The following is a 22,478-nucleotide window of genomic DNA, read 5'->3' on the forward strand; positions in this document are numbered from 1 at the left end:
GGACTCTTCAGAAATAAATTCATTCGTTTGATTGAAGAATCTTTTTTTACTCGTTTAGCAAAGGTATGTATCAAACAAACACTTCTTCTTCTTCTTCTTCTTCCTCCTCTTTTCAGTCTATAAAGCAAATGACAAAAGAGAACCAAAAAGAGTCTTTTTTGGAATAAAAGGAAATTGTATAGATGTGCAAAAATCTACAGGACTAAAATCCAAGTGTTTTCAAGATGGAAGAAACAGATCATCAAGGCAAGAAAAGTATTGTGCAATTGTGTATCTATATTCACAATTTAAGTTATAAACCAAAACAGATCAAGTCAAAGTAAATCAAACTCAATCAGATCAAATCAAATAAATCTAAAACAAACTAAATCAGATCAAGTCAAAAGTGAAGTGAAGAAGAGCAAAGTGAAGAGCAGTGGAGTTGGTTTGATATACTTTCAGATCACAGACACTCTTACACACACTAGTACACACACTTTATAAACCAATTCTTCATTTCCTTTATCTTTACACTTTCAAATGAATGATGGAGCGGTGCCAAAGGGGGCAAGTACTAGCAAAAAAAAACTACTACAATTACCAACACCTCATTCTTCACCATACCAATTCTAATCTACAAAAAGTCATACTATTTTGTTCAGTTTATCAATTCTTTTTCAATCAAAACTTTATCATACACAGTATAGAATCCACATTCATCAATATGCTACTATTTGATGCTTCAAGTCTTTCTATATATTGTCCTGACTTATGCCTCTCATAGCATAGCCTAATTTTATTTTTTTGTTTTTTTCTTTTATATGAAAAAAAAAGTCCCATTCAAATTTATGTATAAAGGTAGCAGCTGCGCAAACATGCTTAATGTTGCCTCCAAAAAGAACAACAGAGAGAAACAAAGCGAGAAAAGATTATGAGTTTTTCCATCACGTGCCTCCAACCGATAAATTAATACGTGATTTGAAACCAAATAACGAGCATCAATTGACCACTAGACACATACTGCCCAATATAGCATTGCACTTTAAATTCTAAAAATAAATTGATCTATCGAAATCAGAACAACAACTACAAAAAAAAGAAAAAATTAAAGAGGAGAATACATGAATAACAAAGTTTATATCTTCATCAAAGCACACTTTCATTAGCACTGCCTACCATTCCTTTTTTACTTTGAGTTTGATTTAATTTGACTTGATTTGAGTTTGATTTGGATTTGAGATTTAAAATTATTATTTTTTTTAATCCACATCAGAATCATTTCTTTTTTTCCTCCCCCCTTCATTTCTTGATTTCGAAATTTTACACTCACACATACATACATACACACGCACAAATTAAGACGCTCAAATCTTAATACTTTCACATTTTTTTTTCTTTGGTTCCTGCTAAGGAGTGGGAGAGAGTGCTACAGAAGAAAGAAAGAAAAAAAAATTACAGTGAAACACGTACACTTGGTTACAATCACACACTTTTGCACTATAAACAACAAAATCCTATTCCTTCTTCAAAATTGGGTTCCCCTAAATTTGGCTTTTTTTTTGCATATACACTAGGTTACAATTTTGCTTTTTTTGTTTTTTTTACTCCATCTGTTTTTAATTTTCTTTTTTTGTCATTATATTTGCTTTATTAACGAAAGGAGAAGATATAGAAAGAGACAGAAAGAGAGAGAAGGAGTATCGACCGTTTCTTTTGGAGTCTCTGAATATTTATATATAGTGGTACTAACACCATAGCTATAGATGTCGTATAACGATAATAACCACAACAATAACAACGGAAACAACAACTACTACGACCCTAACCAACAGGTTGGTGGTGGTAGTAGTGGTAGTGATGTTAATGGTGTTTCGGCAAACGATGGCTACTATCAACAGCAGGTTGATGATGGCACTGCCAACATGTACCAACAAGCACCACCACAACAACAAGATTACTATGACCCAAACGCTCAATATGGCCAGGATCCAAACATGCCATATGGCCAAGATCCAAACATGCAATACCATCAACAACCTTATGACATGGATGGGTACCAGGATCCAAACCAATATGGTGGGCAACCAATGAATGCTCAAGGTTACAATGCTGACCCAGAAGCATTCTCTGACTTTAGTTACGGTGGTGGTCAAACCCCAGGTACTCCAGGCTATGATCAATACGGAACTCAATACACACCATCCCAAATGAGCTACGGTGGAGATCCAAGGTCTTCTGGTGCATCAACTCCAATCTATGGAGGCCAAGGCCAAGGTTACGACCCTTCCCAATTCCACATGTCCTCCAACTTGCCATATCCAGCATGGTCAGCAGATCCTCAAGCCCCAATCAAGATTGAGCACATTGAGGATATCTTTATAGATTTGACCAACAAGTTTGGTTTCCAAAGAGATTCCATGAGAAACATGTTTGATTATTTCATGACATTGTTGGACTCGAGATCATCTCGTATGTCCCCTGCACAAGCCTTGTTGAGTTTACACGCTGACTACATTGGTGGTGACAATGCCAACTATAGAAAATGGTTTTTTTCATCACAACAAGATTTGGACGACTCTTTGGGATTCGCCAATATGACATTGGGTAAAATTGGTAGAAAGGCAAGAAAAGCCTCTAAAAAATCCAAAAAGGCGAGACAAGCTGCCGAGGAACATGGTCAGGATGTCGATGCTTTGGCTAATGAATTGGAGGGCGATTACTCATTGGAAGCAGCCGAGATTAGGTGGAAAGCCAAGATGAACACCTTGACTCCCGAGGAAAGAGTGCGTGATATTGCTCTTTACTTGCTTTTGTGGGGTGAAGCCAACCAAGTGCGTTTTACACCGGAATGTTTGTGTTATATCTACAAAGTTGCATATGATTACTTGGAATCGCCAATGTGCCAACAAAGACAAGAACCTGTCCCTGAAGGTGACTACTTGAACCGTGTTATTACACCTTTGTATAGGTTCCTTAGATCTCAAGTTTACGAGATTTATGAAGGTAGATTTGTTAAACGTGAAAAGGATCACAATAAGGTTATTGGATATGATGATGTTAATCAATTGTTTTGGTATCCCGAAGGTATTTCTAGAATCATGTTTAGTGATGGAACCAGATTGGTTGATATTCCAAAGGAAGAGCGTTATTTGAGATTGGGTGAAGTTGAATGGAGCAATGTATTTTTCAAAACTTATAAAGAAATTAGAACATGGTTGCACTTTATCACCAACTTTAACAGAATCTGGATTATCCATTTCACCGTTTACTGGATGTATACTGCATACAACTCGCCAACATTGTACACTAAACATTATGTTCAAACTATCAACAACCAACCACTTGCTTCATCAAGATGGGCTTCGTGTGCCATTGGTGGTGTCCTTGCCTCATTTATTCAAATCTTGGCTACAATTTTTGAATGGATGTTTGTTCCTAGAGAATGGGCTGGTGCTCAACACTTGACGCGTCGTTTAATGTTTTTGATTGGTATCTTTGTGATCAACTTGGTACCAGTGGTTTACACATTCCAAGTCGCTGGTTTGACATTATACTCAAAGTCTGCACTTGCTTTATCGATTGTTGGTTTCTTTATTGCCGTTGCCACATTGGTTTTCTTTGCAATTATGCCATTGGGTGGATTATTCACATCCTACATGAACAAGAGATCCAGAAGATATATTTCTTCGCAAACATTTACTGCCAACTTTATTAAATTGAGAGGATTGGACATGTGGATGTCTTACTTGTTGTGGTTTTTGGTTTTCCTTGCCAAGATGGTTGAATCTTATTTCTTTTTGACCTTGTCTTTAAGAGACCCAATCAGAAACTTGTCAACAATGCAAATGAGATGTATTGGTGAAGTTTGGTACGGAGTCCGTGTCTGTAGACACCAAGCCAAGATTGTGTTGGGATTGATGTATCTTGTTGATTTGCTTTTGTTCTTTTTGGATACTTATATGTGGTACATTATCTGTAACTGTATCTTTTCCATTGGACGTTCATTCTACTTGGGTATTTCCATCTTGACTCCCTGGAGAAATATCTTTACTAGATTACCAAAGAGAATTTACTCAAAGATCTTGGCCACTACTGAAATGGAAATCAAGTACAAGCCAAAGGTGTTGATTTCACAAATTTGGAATGCTATTGTTATCTCTATGTACAGAGAACATTTGTTGGCTATTGATCACGTGCAAAAATTGTTGTACCACCAAGTTCCATCTGAAATTGAAGGAAAGAGAACTTTGAGAGCACCAACATTCTTTGTTTCTCAAGATGATAATAACTTTGAAACTGAGTTTTTCCCAAGAAACTCTGAGGCTGAAAGAAGAATTTCATTCTTTGCTCAATCATTGGCAACCCCTATCCCCGAACCTTTACCTGTTGATAATATGCCTACATTTACCGTGTTCACTCCCCATTACTCTGAAAAGATTTTATTGTCTTTGAGAGAAATTATTAGAGAAGATGATCAATTTTCAAGAGTCACTTTGTTGGAATACTTGAAACAGTTGCATCCAGTTGAATGGGAGTGTTTTGTTAAGGATACAAAGATTTTGGCTGAGGAGACTGCTGCTTACGAAAATGGTGAAGACTCTGAGAAATTATCCGAAGATGGTTTGAAATCCAAGATTGATGATTTGCCATTCTACTGTATTGGTTTCAAATCAGCTGCTCCAGAATATACTTTGAGAACCAGAATCTGGGCCTCTTTGAGATCGCAAACTTTGTACAGAACTGTTTCCGGTTTTATGAACTATGCTAGAGCTATTAAATTGTTGTACAGAGTTGAGAACCCAGAGCTTGTGCAATACTTTGGTGGAGACCCTGAAGGCTTGGAGTTGGCTCTCGAAAAGATGGCTAGAAGAAAATTCAGATTTTTGGTTTCTATGCAAAGATTGTCCAAATTCAAGGATGACGAAATGGAAAATGCTGAATTCTTGTTGCGTGCTTACCCTGACTTGCAAATTGCTTACTTGGATGAAGAACCTGCTTTGAATGAAGACGAGGAACCAAGAGTCTACTCTGCATTGATTGATGGTCATTGTGAGATGTTGGAGAATGGTAGACGTCGTCCTAAATTTAGAGTGCAATTGTCTGGTAACCCAATTTTGGGTGATGGTAAATCCGATAATCAAAATCATGCTATTATCTTCCACAGAGGTGAATACATTCAATTGATTGATGCAAATCAAGATAACTATTTGGAAGAATGTTTGAAGATTAGATCTGTTTTGGCTGAATTCGAAGAATTGAATGTTGAGCATGTCAACCCATACGCTCCAAACTTGAAGACTGCTGATCCTGCTGACAAGAAAGACCCTGTTGCTATTTTGGGTGCCAGAGAATATATCTTTTCCGAAAACTCTGGTGTTTTGGGTGATGTTGCAGCAGGTAAAGAACAAACTTTCGGTACTTTGTTTGCTAGAACCTTGGCTCAAATTGGTGGTAAATTGCATTATGGTCACCCGGATTTCTTGAATGCTACTTTTATGTTGACTAGAGGAGGTGTTTCAAAAGCTCAAAAAGGTTTGCACTTGAACGAAGATATCTACGCAGGTATGACAGCCATGATGAGAGGTGGTAAGATTAAGCATTGTGAATACTACCAATGTGGTAAAGGTAGAGATATGGGTTTCGGATCCATTTTGAACTTTACTACCAAGATTGGTGCTGGTATGGGTGAGCAAATGTTGTCAAGAGAGTACTACTACTTATCCACTCAATTGCCCTTGGATCGTTTCTTGTCTTTTTACTATGGTCACCCAGGTTTCCACATTAACAATTTGTTTATTCAATTGTCATTGCAAGTGTTTATGTTGGTGTTGGCTAACTTGAACTCGTTGGCTCATGAAGCTATTATTTGTTCTTACGATAAGGATATTCCAGTCACTGATGTCTTGTACCCATATGGTTGCTACAATCTTTCACCAGCCGTTGAGTGGATTAGACGTTATACATTGTCTATCTTTATTGTGTTTTTCATCTCTTTCATTCCATTGGTTGTTCAAGAATTGATTGAAAGAGGTGTTTGGAAAGCATTCCAGAGATTTGTTAGACATTTCATTTCATTGTCGCCAATGTTTGAAGTGTTTGTTGCTCAAATCTATTCCTCGTCTGTTTTCACCGATTTGACTGTTGGTGGTGCAAGATATATCTCCACTGGTAGAGGTTTTGCTACTTCAAGAATTCCATTTTCAATCTTGTATTCACGTTTTGCTGATTCCTCGATCTATATGGGTTCAAGATTAATGTTGATCTTGTTGTTTGGTACTGTTGCTCACTGGCAAGCACCATTGTTGTGGTTCTGGGCTTCCTTGTCGTCATTGATGTTCTCACCATTCATATTTAACCCACATCAATTTGCTTGGGAAGATTTCTTTATTGACTATAGAGATTTCATCAGATGGTTATCAAGAGGTAACACCAAATGGCACAGAAACTCGTGGATTGGTTACGTTAGACTTTCTAGATCACGTATTACTGGTTTCAAGCGTAAGTTGACTGGTGATGTTTCCGAAAAGGCTGCTGGTGACGCATCTAGAGCTCACAGATCAAACATTATCTTTGCTGACTTCCTTCCTACTTTGATTTACACTGCTGGTCTTTTTGTTGCTTTTACATTTATCAATGCGCAAACCGGTGTTACCAAATATCCATACGAGATTTTGGGTTCAACCAGCCCACAACCAGTCAATTCGGTTTTGAGGCTTATCATTTGTTCATTGGCTCCTGTTGTCATTGACTGTGGTGTCTTGTTCTTCTGTGTTGGTATGGCATGTTGTGCTGGACCAATGTTGGGCTTGTGTTGTAAAAAGACAGGTGCAGTCATTGCAGGTATTGCTCATGGTGTTGCCGTTATTGTTCACATTGTCTTTTTCATTGTTATGTGGGTTACTGAAGGTTTCAACTTTGCAAGAATGTTGTTGGGACTTGCCACAATGATTTATGTGCAAAGATTATTGTTCAAGTTTTTGACCTTGGCCTTTTTGACAAGAGAGTTCAAGAATGACAAGGCCAATACTGCATTCTGGACTGGTAAATGGTACAACACCGGTATGGGATGGATGGCATTTACCCAACCATCTCGTGAGTTTGTTGCCAAGATTGTTGAAATGTCTGAGTTTGCTGGTGATTTCATGTTGGCCCACATTATCTTGTTCTGCCAATTGCCAATTTTGTTTGTTCCATTAATCGACAGATGGCACTCAATGATGTTGTTTTGGTTGAAACCATCAAGATTGATTAGACCACCAATCTACTCCTTGAAGCAAGCCAGATTGAGAAAGAGAATGGTTAGAAAATACTGCGTTTTGTATTTTGCAGTGTTGGTCATGCTTGTTGTGATTATTGCTGCTCCAGCTGCTGCATCTTCACAGATTGCAGTTGACCAATTTGCAAACATTGGAGGTTCTGGTTCAATTGCCAATGGTTTGTTCCAACCAAGAAATGTTTCCAACAATGACACTGGTCCAAACAGACCAAACTCATACTCTACTATGTGGACCTACTTGAGTTCAAGGTACACTGGACACACTACAGCATACTCAACCAACCCATTCAGATAAACGACATGAAAAATGAAGGAAAGAGAAAAAATAAAAGAAAAAAGTAAGAAAAGCTGGATGGTGTGGATTGAGAAACATGTTCGGTGATTTAAAAGTGGGGATAAGTAGAGTAGGGTGAGAATATTTTTTTTAAAAAAAAAAGAGAAGAAAAAGAGTATATCGAGGTTGACTTTGTTGCTTCAGAAAGTTTTCCCTTTTTTTAAAAAAATTTATTATTCTTTTTTTTAGTTGTATACAATTTTTCACAGTTTGATATTTATAGAGTTCAACTATTGCTTTTGTTTTAGTTATATGATTTGTATGTGTATTGGCGACTGGTCTCTATTTATATGTCTTGGTTGGTGTTTAAACTTTCAAGAGGACAGAAGATGTTTCAACTGATATTTGAACTAATGTTGGAACAAGTGCCACTATATATCTAATTATTTGGTTTGTTTTCAATTTTGCGCAAAGTGTAAACGCGAGGGTGTCAAAGTGACAGCTTGCAAATATTATACAAATATTATACAAAAATTATATTAATACGCATATTCACAAACTAATGCATATATTATCAATCTGGCGATAAAAACGTAAACCTTAATAATATTGTACACACTTTTTATAAAATCTTTTACACTTCGCTCCTCCAACATACTTTACATTGATTTCACGCCACTGACTTTGATATAAAGGGACGACGACAACAAAACAAAACAAAACAAAAACAAAAACAAAAACAAAGACAAAGACAAAGACAAAGACAAAAAAAAAGAGAGCTACAAACCGCAAATAAAGTAAAGAAAATGGGGTTTATTAGAGGCCACAATATTCCCAAATCCACTAGAATCTTGTTGGGTTACTTGTTCACCGTTACTACTTTGTTGTGTGTATTCAAGTACCGAATATACCACGGCATAGTATTGTCAGGATCTTCCGAACCACCCAGCTTCAATGAAATACTTGTTCCTTTCATTCAATTGATTCCTTCCACCACTGCATTCAACCCATGGGTTGTTGTTACTGCTATATTTGCGGAAACACATCTTGCTACCTTTATCTTTTCTCTTGTGGTCTTATTTGTCGGAAGCAAGTTTGTTGAGAGATTCTGGGGGGACTTTGAAGTTGTCAAGTTCATAGCCATAGTTGGGAGTGTCACCAACTTAATCACTGTTTTGATTGCAATTGTCTCCAATTTAGTCAGACAAGATGAGAAGAATATGAATACACCTTTGGGTGGTGGAATCTCGTACTACTTTGGATTCCTTGTTGTGTTCAAACAATTGATTCCAGAACACAACATTGTATTGTTTCAGGGCTTGATCAACTTCAGAGTCAAGCATCTTCCGTTTGCGTTGTTGATTGTGTTGGTAATCTGGTCGGCTGCTATAAGTCAATCGATGTATCCTGCGGTGCCATCCGTAACTAGTTTTTTTGTGGCATTTGCATATTTGAGATTTTTCCAAGCATTAAGAACAGAGCCAACCTTACCTGTGTCAACCAATGATGCATCAAACAGCTCGGTTTTGATTGGTGATGCTTCAGACACGTTCCAATTGGTAGAATTCTACCCAGCGATTTTGAAACCATACTTGACACCCGTGTTTAATGGTGTTTACGATGGTGCCGTGTTTTTAGGTATCGTTACTCCATTTAATGACGAGACTGTCCAACAAAGTAACTCTAGAGCTCAAAAGAGACAAGAGCAGGTTAGTCAAGCTAGTAAGAGCGTTGCAAGCTCCGTAGCAGAAAGAAGGAGACAGGTTGCATTACAAGTGATTGAGGATAGAATCAACAAAGAAACAACAAAGTAATAGCGAGGTTGAGTTAAGAGGAGATAAAGTATGAAGTGAGGAACAAGGAGCAAGGAACAAGGAGCAAGGAGCAAGGAACAAGGAGCAAATAGCAAGAAAATGAGTCTTAGCCAATGAGTTAATAAGACGATATGTAATTTCCAAAGATGTGGCAAACATTATTGGACGTTGAGAAAGAGGCGTAGTTTAAATATTTATAAGTTATATACCAGATTTATATATATATATATATGTACAAATGTATGTATGTTTATGTGAGGTTGAGTCAATAAAGAGGCAAGGATATGGGTTAATGAGGAGATTAACAGCATTAGATAGAGAGGATGGGTGTAAAGATGTCAAGACAAGTGTCGCGACAGAAACATATGTCGTAAGCAATATTTGGTTATGTACTGAATCTTGTATTTACATTTATATTATGCTGTAGTGTGCTCTGTTTTGTATTGTTTTGTGTTGTGTTGTGTTGTTTTGTTTTGTTTTTTCTTTCTATTTTCCCTTTTTTTTTTTGCTTTAAAATTCCACAATCTCTCAATTGTTGACATTGATCTATCTCATCATTTTAACGAACTGATCCTATAATTTTCAACTAACAAGAGCTAGGTTGAGAACAAGTGCTAAGCGACGAGTAAACCTTGTACTCAGCGCTTTTTGAATTTACTTTTACTTCATTCCTTTATTGGGAAGAAAAATAGCTCATATTGAAAGAGAAAGTGAAAGTGAAAGAGAAAGAGAAAGAGAAAGAGATAAATATACTTGACTCCAATTTTCAAAATCTAAATTTCTCAAATTCAAACACCTCCACTCGCTCATGTTTCATAATAGTAATAAGAAAAACGTGTTCAAGCCAAGGTATGATAACTCGCAATCCTTCTTGCCTTTACCTGCGACATTTAGTCGAATAAACAACAAGAGGCGTCTACCCTTAGTGATTGTTGGCCTAATACTCATATGGTTCTTTTTCAACCCACTAGCATTTTTATCGCTGCATTTAAAAACATCTAAAATTCCACAGTATCCACCAGCACATCCGTACTCAACAAAGCACATTGTGGAAACGCTGTCGAGGTTTATTTTTCCTCCAATCGAGCATGCACCTTTGTTGAAACAGCTTGGTGCTGCCAAGTTGGTTGCTACTTTAAAACTTGTCGACTCTGATCGAGTGGAATTGAGACCGTTAACCTTGTTGGAAAATGAAAATTTTGAAATCCAACAAGCCAAGGAAAGAGACGAAAATGCTAAAGACACATTTATGAAGGCAAAAAATACATTCAAGAACCAGGATAGAGTGGTGTACAAGCCCAAGCCCGGTGCAGAATACCCAGATGTTGTTATTGTTACCGTTGTTGATTTCGACAGGTACTCATTAGATGGCTTATCCAAAATTGTTCAAAACAGAGTCGATTATGCTCATTTCAACAAATATGGGATTTACGTAAGATGGAAGCAAGAATTTACTTCGCAATTGGGATCTTTGGCTGCGTTGGACGATGTAGAAAAATCGAAATGGACGAGATTGTTTGCACTTGAAGCAGCGATGTTGGCATTCCCTGAGTCATCTTGGTTTTGGTACTTGGATGAAGATGCATTAATCATGGATTTGAACTCAAACCTCAATAAACAATTTCTCAGTGCCGAGATATTGAATCAGCGCATTTTGAGAGACCAGCCACTCATCCCTCCTGATGGGTTGATCAAAACATACAAGTCCACCAAACCACAAAATGTTAAACTCATCTTGACTCAATCAGACTCTAAAATTGAAACAAATTCATTTTTGATCAAGAACGACAAGGCAAGCGAAGGTTTTGGTAAGGCATTGGTACAAATATGGAGCAATAGTCTCTATATGAATTATCAAAGTTTCCCTTATGGGCCAGACTCGGCATTAACACATATCTTGCAATGGCATCCTTTTGTGTTGAGCAAAACCGCAATTATCCCAGGTAAGGTCATCGCCGCTTCGCACGATATACCCAAGGATGATGAGACTAAAGAAGGCGGGAAAGAGAAAGTGGGCTATGAGGATGGTGATTTTGTCGTACAGTGGAGTTCATGCAAGACAGCACAAGAGTGTGAGACAATTTTGAACATCTACCATAGTAAATTGAAGCCATCAAAACGTTAAAGCATTACAAATGGAAGACGGAAATGACACTTCTGAGTTGATTTGTTTAACTCGATGTTTAGTTTCGACTCCGTTTTGTTTTCCCTTTCACCAGTTTTCGCTTATAAATAATTTTCTTTTTTCTACAACCAACTACATCCTTTAGAATCCAAAAAAAAATAAGTAAGGGGATAAAAAGGGGGGAAAAAAGGGGGAAAAAAAGGGAAAACATTTTTTAATAGATTTTTGTATTTTGCAACCCAATGTAAAAAAAAATTTTTCTGTGAACAAACTAAACTACTCGCCTTAAAAACTGTCTAGTGTAATTTGTCTGACTTGTTCAATCAATTCATCTGACAATTTATAGTCCCTTTCTGTCATGCCTCCTGTAATTATCCGCCTCGCCTGTTCCCATGTTTCTATAATCGCATTCATTCGTTGTACATTAAATTCATTAGAGCAGTTCACTGTGGGTATCACTTTTCCAATATTGAAAAAAACGACGAAATAAGCCAACTCGCGGAACGACGAGTGTTCACTATATGGCACTGAATAAATTCTGTATAGCTCGTTATCGGGGAGATTCTTCCCGGTTTTGAGCTTTGTTTGTGGCTTCGGGCCCTGACTAAGAATATGATCTAGTGCATTATATGATGTTCGAACCTTCATGCATTTAATAACTTCTTCCAATGGTGTAAGAGGAACTGTTTCTTCTAACTCAGCAGTAACTGTCGAGGCTGAGCTGGACAAGTTCTGTTGGCTTATTGAGTCTGGTTTCTTCCCATTTTGTGCAAAACTCCACCCCGTTGGTCGGAGCCCTACACACCGCTCAAAGTATTCATAGTACCTGTTATGGTTAAAGTAGTTTGATAGTTCAGTAATGGAACCTACGATGTTCATTGGCACAAGGTGCACAATACAATCAGAAACATCATCTTCAGCTTGCTCTTCGAATCCCAGACCAAGTTCATCCTCGGTCAATACTGAGTCCAAATATGGATCTTGGTATGTGCGTAAGATTTCGTATTTGTTCTTGCGATTGTTGATGTTAGACACATATATTTGACACTTGAGTCTTTTCAGAATGGCAATCGCCAACCGTTCTTTTCCGATAACATAAGTGCCAACTAAAATCAAAAATTTCTTTTTCTTTTTCTCTTTTTTTGTATTCGTTGTGCCACTCCCGGCATTTCCTCCAATTGACTTCCAAAAATCGGTGATTCTTGGTTGAACAAGAGAGCCAAACCATGTATTGAACAATGAGTTTCCCAATCGAGTTTCTTTGGTGTCAATGCTTTCATTATTTGGATCACCTTCCTGTCTAGTAAGATTTTCAAATAGCTCGGCCAATGTATCACAAACCAATTCCTGTTTGGGAAATACATAAGTCGGGCTCATATACGTTGTGTCAAGGTATACCTGGTCTATTTTATCAGTTTCTTCAATATTGTGCCTTCCCACGCTAAACCTGTTGAGGAGAGGATGATCAAGGATCGTCATATTGACTCTAAAATCTCCACAATGTAAGATTCGATGTATATGACCATCAACACCAATAGATTCAAATAAAAAAATGCCTGCTCCAGGGCAATGATTCGCTGTTATTGGAATCACATAAAGTCCCGGCGATGTTCCTTCAAGTTCAATAATACCTCCATCTTCAACATCTTGACACACAATTTCCAGCCCATCATCGTCTTTCGCATAGTGTTGAACTTTATACCTAGTATCCATCTCCAACATCTTTATAAACCTTGGGTCGACTGAAAAATACAAAGTCAATAGCTTTCCTGTAATTACAGTACAGTAGATAATTTTTTTGTATTTGGAATCATCATCATAATCACACTCACTATTTTGGTCAAAAACACGCTCGTATGCCCACTTTTTGGAAATACCACCATAGTGGTCAGCATGGAAATGTGTTAAAAAGTACTTGTCTATAATATTGTGGGGTGCAAAGTTGAATGCGTCAACTGAAACATAATAATTTTGAGTTTTCGCAGCTGAAGTTAAGGGAAACGTCATTGTTTTAAGAGCTGAAATTTCCTTTCGACGAGACACGTTTGGTTTTCGCAACTTTCCCGATGTCGATAAAGAGAAAGACGTGTTTGCACTACTTGTGCTAGGGCGTGTTTCTGTACTTCCATAAGCATTTGGTTCAAAAGTACGCGTTGAATGGCTTGGTTTTGTTGGAGGTTTTATAATCTTTGGTCCTGTAAGCATTTTTGTTTCTGTATTGATATATCTTTCCTTTTCCTTGACTATCTTCTTTTTCTTGTTATTGCTGTTGTTACTCTGGCTATTGCTGTTTTGTTGTAGTTTTAGCTTCTTTTCTAACGGCGATGGCAGATTTGTCTCGATTATTTCACATGACGTTCTTCTTTTCTTTTCAAGCTTTGCTTTAAAAGTTTTGGGAGCCATGGGTGATGGTTTATGATCCAGGAAGGATATATCACTGCTATCAGCAAAGGAAACGCGTACAAGACACGTGTCGACGTGATCTGTTCTATTTCTGAAATCTAATTCATGCAAATCCAAATTACAAACTGGACAAAGGATACTCAGTGGTTCCGTTTCCATCTTGTGTGTAGATGAGTCCAATGGTCCTTTCTTTACTTGTATAGCATTTTGAGTTAATAAGTTTGCTGTGGATTGGGAAATTGGATATGGCGAAAAATAATCTGGCATTTGTTGGTTTTGGTAGTAATCTTTTTTGCCATCAAGTTCAACATTATATCCAACATCATTTTCCAAAACTTTTTCTTCCTTCAAGGGTAAGGAATAGAGACTCTCGACTTCAAACAGTGGTCTTTTACTCTCGTGTTCTCTTTTCACGGTTGGTTCAACTGTTTCTTTGTCAGTAGATGATCTAACAAGTGGACTTGTACTTGATGATGTAAATTCAAATATCGACCGTTGTTGTTGCTTTTTCGCATTTAGATCATTGCTACTAGGGTTGGGTCTTGGCATTGTTTTTAGAATTGGAAAAAAAAAATAGTAAAAAGAAGAGCCACTTTTAGAAAAGAAAAGTGATTAATTTTATTATGTACAAGGAGGCTGCATTGTTTGACTTTATTAATTGTAAGAAATGGATGGGTTTTTTGGAGAATGCTTTGCTTTTTCTTTTCTTTTCGCAGCAATATTTGCCAGATTTTGTAGACTATATTTGAAGGTTTTCTTGAATGATTGCGCATTTTGTCTCGCTTGTTTGTTTCTTTGTTTGTTTGTTTTTTTCTCCCTCTTTTCTCTCTTCGTTTCCTTCTTCATTTTTAAAATTGTGCAGAATATTTGAGTATGGAAAGGGAAAAAGTACGCAACAAATTATGTAGTAGTATTAGGTTCATTCTAAAGACATCTTCCATTTTGTAAAAAAAAAAAAACAAAAAAACAAAACAACAACAACAACGGACGAAAAGATGAGCTGATTTGATCTATATTGCTATTAGACTAAATTGCTTTTTGAACTGAGTTGGTGTTATATAAATGGGACTACTTACCATTATTAAGAAACAAAAGAGAAAAGATAAAGAAATCAGGGTTTTGACCTTGGGGCTTGACAATGCTGGGAAAACCACTATAATCAAGCGGATGCTCAGGCAAGATAATTCTTTGATTGCGCCTACTATGGGGTTTGAAATCAATACTTTGGTCTATGGTGATCACATGTTGAATATTTGGGATATTGGTGGGCAAACTACATTGAGGGCCTTTTGGGGAAACTATTTTGACAAGACGGATGTGGTGATTTGGGTTGTAGATGGGTTGAGTATTGAGAGGTTAGATGAAAGTTTTAAGGAATTATATGAGAAAATTATCCTACAACAGGATAGGTTAATGGGATTGTATTTGTGCATTGTTGTTAACAAGATAGACTTGATAGACGGTGAGGCTGAGAGACAAAAGGTAGGAAAAGAGGTGGAGAAAGTGTTGGGATTAGACGATAGTAACAAGATAGATAGTGATCACTGGTGCATAACTTTGGTCAGTGGCAAAACAGGAGAGGGTATTGACAATGTGTTGGACTGGATCGTCACCAGAGACTATTAATCGTGCAAAAAATGGTGGTGAATCTGAAGAAATGGAAAGTGAAGGTGAAGGTGAAAAGTGGGAAAAGTGGGAAAAAAGGGAAATACGAAATTAAAAAAGAAAAGAACCGAAAAGAAAGGGAAAGAAAAGAAAGAAAGAGAGAGATAGAAAGAGAAAGAAAGAGAGAGAGAGAGAGAAAAGAATTGTTTTAAATTGATGAGACAAAGAAGTTCAGACAAGACATCTACTAAAACCTTGTGTATGGAGCAGTGAGACACCTGACAAACCAGAATCTCGATATTCATCATGTCAGCATTCGTAAAGCGAAATTATTAAGTAAATAAGTGATTGAATAAGTAAAAATAAAAAGGAAGGAAGGAAGAAATAAATTAGTTAAATTCAAAAATGAAAGCTTTGATTAGCACAGTGTAAGAATCCTTCCTATTCTCTTGAATTTATGCTCCTCCTCCTCCTCCTCCTCCTCCTCCTTATGTCGTATATCTAATTATATAGTGTATGTTTATCTGAATTGGGTTATATATTAATTACCTACTTATTTGTTCTTTGTTCTTTTTTTTTTGTTTGGAGGGAGGGAGAGATGGAAAGGTAGAGGGCGGCAGTATTAAAGAGATGCATCCCATTTGGCTCGAAACGGTGAAATTCACCACGACGACGCCAACAAACGCCAACAAACGCGTCAAAAAAAAAAGAAATTAATTTTTTTATTTTTTTATTAAATTTTTTTTTTTCAATTAATTTTTGTCTTCCTCTCCCTATTTTGCCAATTTGTTGTTTGGCAAATGGAGGTGACGCGTCTTCAACATTTTTATTTTTTTTTTTATTTTTTTTTTTATTTTTTTATTTTTTTCATATTATTTTTTTTTTGAGAGAGAGAGAGAAGATTCAAATCCCCCCTTTCACTTCATGTCCAATTGTGGATTATGAAACCAGCTTTTATCCTTTCGTATTCAAGGTATAATGCATAACCAAAACAACAGTATTGTTTTTAATTCACGTACATAGACTACTGTGCATTATTCCAAAGGTAAAATGTAAACAACCCGAAACTGAAACAAAGCAGGAAAGAATCTTGTTTTAGTGGTTTGTTCTAATCTTTCATTCTTAAAAAAAAATCTTTGGGTTACGAGTCTCGATATTATCCCGTCAAAATAAAAAATAAAAAAAAAAATGGATCTAAATCTCTTGACCAATCTCTCTTTCTGCCTCTCTTTCTGTCTTTGTCTCTCATTATGGAGATGTCAAGGCATCTATCTTACCTTTCAAATAACTACACAAACACCACCAATTGTCATTACTTATTATATCTTTAATTTTCTTTTCTTTTCTGTATTTTGTATTTTAATTATTTTTTTTCTCTGATACTTCTTCATCTTTCATCTTTCATTATTCAATTTTACTTCCCAAAATCGCCTGGTAATTGGCGTTTATTATCATTGCTTTGTTTACTGTGACTGCTACAGCGCTTATTGTTTTTGTTTGTCGGAAAGAAGAATTAGTGTCGGTTCATTCCCCCCGATGCTTATTTTATAGATTGACTTAGTCAACATATTCATCGAAGCAAAACACACATTATAATTAGCTATATAAGCAAGTATCTATATATATATATATATATATATATATATATATTTACACAATTTTTTTAATAGCTCAAACAAGGCATTATTGAAGACTAGAAAGTTTAACAACCTCGATTGACAACCAAGTCTTCTTTCTTTTTTTTTGTTTTTGTTTTCGTTTTTGCTTTTACAATTATTGTTCAGCAACTACTCATCAACAAGCTCACTCTACACAAACAATCACATCTATTTCACTAGGAAACAATGAGTCCACTGGTTGTAACCCCTCTGCCCAATCAATTAATCAAGCAATTGCAAACGTCCACCAACAAGACGAATGATACATTATTGGAGATATTGAGCATAGTAAGAACATTGAAAGTTCAAACTACTGCAACAAGTACTACAAACACCAAGTCATCCTCGTCTTCATTGGCATCCATCACTCGAGGGCTATACACTAAAAATAATAAACTATTGACATTGATAAATAACCAACTCATCAACCTAGAATCAATCGAACAAAACGATCAATTGCAATCATTCAAAAACTTTTTAAATCAAGTCATAATATGGTACAATGAAGAGGACGTATATTTGCTCTATCAAAAATATAGCACCCTCATCTCCCTTGTCTTGGTAGATTCACTCGACAAGATCAAATCCAAAATATCCGCCAAATTAATGGAGCCAGTACAAAACACAGATAACTTAATCAGCTTTATTAAACAATGCGCCACATACATCCGCAACCCATTCATCCTAGAAAAATTAAACACCATTTCACACCAATTGGAACTTATAAACACAAACTTTGCAAACAACAACAAAGACAAACAATTAAGCAGCATCCAATTTGACAAGGTTCGCTCGTTTAATGCTTCTTCTTCAACAAAACTTAAAGGCAATGATTTGGTTTCCAGCTATTTCTCAATCAATCAAATTGTGCATAGAACTTGCAATGCCCAAATCACACTAAATAAGGAACCCGTTGAGTTGGTTTTACTAGATTTGATTGGAAATGGTAATAATAATAATAATACCACAAACAATGAAAACTATAATGCTTTGGCAATTTTGAAGATTGAAAAAATTATGGCAAGAAACACCAATATTAATTCAACCAGGTATTTACTATATCCACCATTCAGGGTCAATGAACTATCCATATCGCATTCAGATAACTATATACATTTGAAAAGCATCGACTTTCTGTCTTTGAATGCAGAAACTGGCATGATGAGGTTGGATTTTGAAAATAGTCAACTTTGCAATAGATGGGCATATTACTTGTCCCACATTTGTCCATTGGAAATTAATAAGACCTTGGACAAAAACAAGCAATTCCTTTTGAGCTCATCCTCGGATGAAGCAATAAACAGCAAATTGGCAATCACCAGAGGAAATGGCAAAAACAATGAAAATGGAGAAGAAAAAAGACGAGGACAAGGACATGAAAATGAAAATGAAATTGGAAATGAATACCAAATGAGTGGACTAGGCATCAATCTCGTGTCGGATCTAGAACACAAAAAACTTATGTCATCTGAAGAAACTATTGTTTTGCAAACACCGGTGAGATCCACATTCAAAGAATTGATCTCATCACCGTCAATTAGCTCAAAGAAACCCCCTACTGCTCAAAAACCACAGAACCAAGTTTTACTAGAGGAAAATGTAAATGGAAAAATAAAGGCAAGCAAATCACACATAAAGAACAATGCAGAAGATTCGTTGAGGTCACAATACAGACAATCTCTTGATCTAATCAGAAAAACAATTAGCGATTACCCAACACCATGTATACCATACGAAGGGGAGAGGAATGAAAATAAGATGAATGCACTCCATGCACAAGAAGGTGAAGGTGAAGAAAGAAATGAAGAAGATGAAGTTGACATTATCGAAGACGACGAAGGAGAAGAAAAGGAGGAAGATGATGAAAGGTTGTTCCATATCGTCAACCGTCGCAAACTTTCCGATGATCTGACAGGATCAAGACCTGTTTCGTACCAGGCTGAAGTTGTAAAATGTGAAGTTTCACCTGAAAGTCATCAATCAATCACGTCTGCGCCGGATTCTATCAAGGAAAATGAGATCAAGGTACCAAACCTTCTGATACCAGCAACGACCTATAAAGGAAGATTCGCAGACTCTGTTCCTGATTTGTCTTTAAAGAAACCAAACACAAAGAAAATATTTGAACTATCTAATGGCTCGGCTATTGATATTGCACACTTTGGTCAAAGCCATACTCCTGAGTTTGCCAGACCAGGGTTACCCTCGTTTCAGAGCACTGAGTCTCATATGAAATTGAAACAGAAGCCTAGGAAAAGGTCTATTTTTAGCATCTTCAAAAAAGGTGATGCTGGGTCTGCTCCAACTTCTATTTCAGCTTCTATTCCCGCTGCAACAACTACAACAATTAATACTACTACAACTTCTTCTTCTTCTTCTTCTTCTGCTTCGGCATTTTTAACTGAACTTACACCAAGAGAAGAACTGGAGGGTATTGAAGATGGCGCACAAACCGAAACACGGGTAGAATCACAGAACACCAAAGAATGTTCAACTGACGCTTCAGGTGATGTTTCAAGTACACAGATTGAAAGAACAAGTAAAGAAAACGACGAATCAATGACGAGATCCAATTCTGATTTGGTCTCTTCGGCAACTCGTCAAGAGCGTGTGTCTAAACTACCCGGACCATTTGCATTACCATCTTCGACATCTATGCAATTCTTCAAGCCCCATTTGAACGGATCAGCCATTAGCATTCAACAAAACTCTGGTACCAACGGAAATGTTAACGGTACTACAAATGCCAATGGTATAGGAGCTGGTGCTTCATTATCACCAGAAAAAGCATTGGAGATTCCTCAAGACCTCAAAGATGAAATCAATCTTGAATCTACCGAGGATTTCTATATATCACAATCTAGTCCCAGATCGATGAAAATCTCGAAATGGAAAGCCAAGTACGGCAAATGGGAGATGTTGACTACAGCTGAATCTATTTTCGTCAAAATTGTTCTCGATAGCAACACATACAAATGTTGGTTCATTGTGTTTAAGGAAGAGTTTGATCAAAATGAGAATGAAACCATTGACGTTCCGGTGTTGCTTCTTGACCTCAATTCGTCGTTTACAAAAGCACGTTCCTCTTCGGCTCTTGATATGCAGTTGACCTCGATCAACTCCATCACCGGTGAGAGGATGCTCATTATGATTAGATGTACATCTGGCTCCCTTATCAATGAGATGTTATCCAACTTGGAAGCTGCGCTTGTGAAAACAACAAAACCAACACGAGCATTTGGCTCATTGCATAACTTGCTGCAAGCCTCACTTCAAGGCTCGCATGGATTGACCTCAAACAATACCTTATCGTCATCAATAATGGATCGCAATCCTAGTAAATCCTCGACATTCACTAGCCTCAGCTCAATCAACTCTAGCTGTGCTGGCAAGACTTTGCTGCAAAAGCACTCAATTAACACCTACGAAGTGTACAATTCTTGTGTCATGAATAATCCTTCTTCTACCAGGCACAGGGAGTTGGAGACTACAATCAGATTGCAAAAACAATTGAATTCCTTTTCCGACATTAACAATCCATCATCATGGAAAATCTTGTCGATGTGTGACTTATCCATTGATAAAGTAAATGATCCATTGACTCATGTGGTACATTATCACATACAGCTATCAAGTAATGAAGATATCGAAAATAACGAGAAACAACCTAGCCAATATAGCTGGTTAATTTCGGATGAGAACAAATCTCAAATAGTCCTGAAGATTGGTAGAGCAGGGCTCTTGGTCAAGGTTAGCGAAGATGAGATATACATGCTTGAGTGTAAAGGCAAGAAGGAATTTAAGAGACTCTATGAGATTTTTTGAAAAAAGCAATATGTATGCCTATGTATATATAATTAAGTTGTTATAATATGTACAAATTTTTTTAAAAAAAAAAAAAAACAAAAACACTTGATGTTTAATGTTTAGATTTCAATATTTGATGATAATGTTTTCCCCGTACCTTTTAAAGAGCAAATAGAAGAAAAAGAAGAAAGAACCAAAAAAAAATAGAAAAAAGAAAAAGGAAAAAGGAGAAAGGATAAAAATATAAACAACAATGAATGAACAAAGGTGAAAAAAGGATGTAAAGTAGCACTTTTTAATGCTCAATTTCAATCTTTCTTTGGACCCCAGTTCAAGCCCAAAAATCCAGTACCTTTCCCAATGGAAGGCGCAACTTTTGGTCTTGGTGGAGCAATAACATACACTGTTCTATGACCAGGCACATCTAAAGCTATATACTTGAACTTGGTACTCCACCAAGAATCGTCAATTTGCTCTAAAGTCACGACACCGTATGCACCGGTTGCGGTTTCTACTTTAAATTTCATATACAAATGATCCTTCCCATCTTCTGGGTTTTTCCTCTTGATGCTTTGCACGGGTCTATTTCTAACCCATTTATCAGCGCTTACTATTCCATATGCTTTCAATCTTTCGCCTTTGGTGAACCCCAAGATTTTTTGTGCCTCTTCGTTTTGTTGGATCAAGTCAACTGCCTTATTAAAAGTCCTTGTGTCGCCCAGTGGGAAAAACAACTCTGAAATGATCAAGTATAGCACAAGAACTGCAACTCCTGCTGCACCAATAACGAGGAGTGTTGACGCAGAAAATGTGAATGCACGCGATATTCTATTGAGAATCCGTTTACCCTTAAGGTTCTTATCTGATGGTGGTGGTGGAGGAGGTGGTGGTGGTGCCGTTCTTGTTGAGTATCTAGCTTTAATCAGCAATAAATTTTTTATGTTCCCTGAACTGTATGAGGAAGAATGGTTCAATTTGTGTGTCGTTATAGCCAGTGGTGACGATTTGGTGAGGTATGATCTTGTTATCATGTGAGTTGATGCAGGAGCAATCAATTGGCCTACATGGTTCCAAGGTTTTAAGACAGTTGTCCGTAGATTGTAATTGTTAAGTCTAAGGATATTCATTGTCCTGGTGTGATATAGCAATCGTCTGGTAGTGAAAGGTATGAATAAGAATGACCGTAAGGTAGAAGTATTAGCTTTTGTTGTTGTTGCAAATTTTGGCCAAATTTGGTTTCTCGTTACCTTTAGTTTGTTCTCTCTCTCTCTCTCTTATGTGTCTTTTTTTTTGTCGCATTTCCTTGTGTTCTTTCTCAATTGCTAGAAAATAAAAATAGGTCATGTGATGTAATTTTAGAGAACTAATTAAACAGGGTCCAAAATTTAATCTACAAAGATGAACTTTAGCCTACTTGATTTTACGCATGGTAGCGCGATTTTGATAAAGTCCCCATCGTCCAACGGTTAGGATGCGTGATTCCGGAGCACGTGATGCGGGTTCGAGTCCCGCTGGGGACTTAATTTTTTTGTATAAT

The 22,478-nt window shown here is 36.8% G+C and overlaps 7 protein-coding genes and 1 non-coding gene across 8 annotated transcripts; 6 read left to right on the top strand and 2 right to left on the bottom strand. All coding sequences in view use genetic code 12, as the record gives it.

Annotated features, from left to right (window-relative positions):
• Window positions 1-1,742: 1,742 nt before the first annotated feature.
• Window positions 1,743-7,550, top strand: FKS1 (1,3-beta-D-glucan synthase; the record flags this gene model as incomplete). Its single annotated transcript, XM_001526745.2, has 1 exon — window positions 1,743-7,550. The coding sequence occupies one exon, from the start codon at window positions 1,743-1,745 to the stop codon at window positions 7,548-7,550; it is 5,808 nt and encodes a 1,935-aa protein (XP_001526795.1).
• A 785-nt stretch (window positions 7,551-8,335) lies between these two features.
• PVL30_001595 (uncharacterized protein) lies at window positions 8,336-9,343 on the top strand (the record flags this gene model as incomplete). Its single annotated transcript, XM_001526746.2, has 1 exon — window positions 8,336-9,343. One exon carries the CDS (start codon window positions 8,336-8,338, stop codon window positions 9,341-9,343), a length of 1,008 nt encoding a protein of 335 aa, XP_001526796.1.
• An 808-nt stretch (window positions 9,344-10,151) lies between these two features.
• On the top strand, window positions 10,152-11,468 carry MNN11 (putative alpha-1,6-mannosyltransferase mnn11; the record flags this gene model as incomplete). The annotated part of the gene is made up of 1 exon (XM_001526747.2): window positions 10,152-11,468. The coding sequence occupies one exon, from the start codon at window positions 10,152-10,154 to the stop codon at window positions 11,466-11,468; it is 1,317 nt and encodes a 438-aa protein (XP_001526797.2).
• A 285-nt stretch (window positions 11,469-11,753) lies between these two features.
• Window positions 11,754-14,420, bottom strand: pso2 (DNA cross-link repair protein PSO2/SNM1; the record flags this gene model as incomplete). Its single annotated transcript, XM_001526748.2, has 1 exon — window positions 11,754-14,420. One exon carries the CDS (start codon window positions 14,418-14,420, stop codon window positions 11,754-11,756), a length of 2,667 nt encoding a protein of 888 aa, XP_001526798.2.
• A 513-nt stretch (window positions 14,421-14,933) lies between these two features.
• On the top strand, window positions 14,934-15,497 carry PVL30_001598 (uncharacterized protein; the record flags this gene model as incomplete). Its single annotated transcript, XM_001526749.1, has 1 exon — window positions 14,934-15,497. The coding sequence occupies one exon, from the start codon at window positions 14,934-14,936 to the stop codon at window positions 15,495-15,497; it is 564 nt and encodes a 187-aa protein (XP_001526799.1).
• A 1,823-nt stretch (window positions 15,498-17,320) lies between these two features.
• PVL30_001599 (uncharacterized protein) lies at window positions 17,321-20,959 on the top strand (the record flags this gene model as incomplete). Its single annotated transcript, XM_001526750.2, has 1 exon — window positions 17,321-20,959. One exon carries the CDS (start codon window positions 17,321-17,323, stop codon window positions 20,957-20,959), a length of 3,639 nt encoding a protein of 1,212 aa, XP_001526800.2.
• A 290-nt stretch (window positions 20,960-21,249) lies between these two features.
• TIM21 (mitochondrial import inner membrane translocase subunit tim21) lies at window positions 21,250-22,068 on the bottom strand (the record flags this gene model as incomplete). Its single annotated transcript, XM_001526751.2, has 1 exon — window positions 21,250-22,068. One exon carries the CDS (start codon window positions 22,066-22,068, stop codon window positions 21,250-21,252), a length of 819 nt encoding a protein of 272 aa, XP_001526801.2.
• Window positions 22,069-22,389: 321 nt separating this feature from the next.
• PVL30_001601 lies at window positions 22,390-22,461 on the top strand. Its single transcript has one exon. It is a non-coding gene; the product is annotated as a tRNA-Arg (tRNA).
• The last annotated feature ends 17 nt before the right edge of the window (window positions 22,462-22,478 follow it).

Source organism: Lodderomyces elongisporus, chromosome 2, assembly GCF_030384665.1.
Source record: "Lodderomyces elongisporus chromosome 2, complete sequence".
In the NCBI taxonomy this organism is placed as follows: Eukaryota; Fungi; Ascomycota; class Pichiomycetes; order Serinales; family Debaryomycetaceae; genus Lodderomyces; species Lodderomyces elongisporus.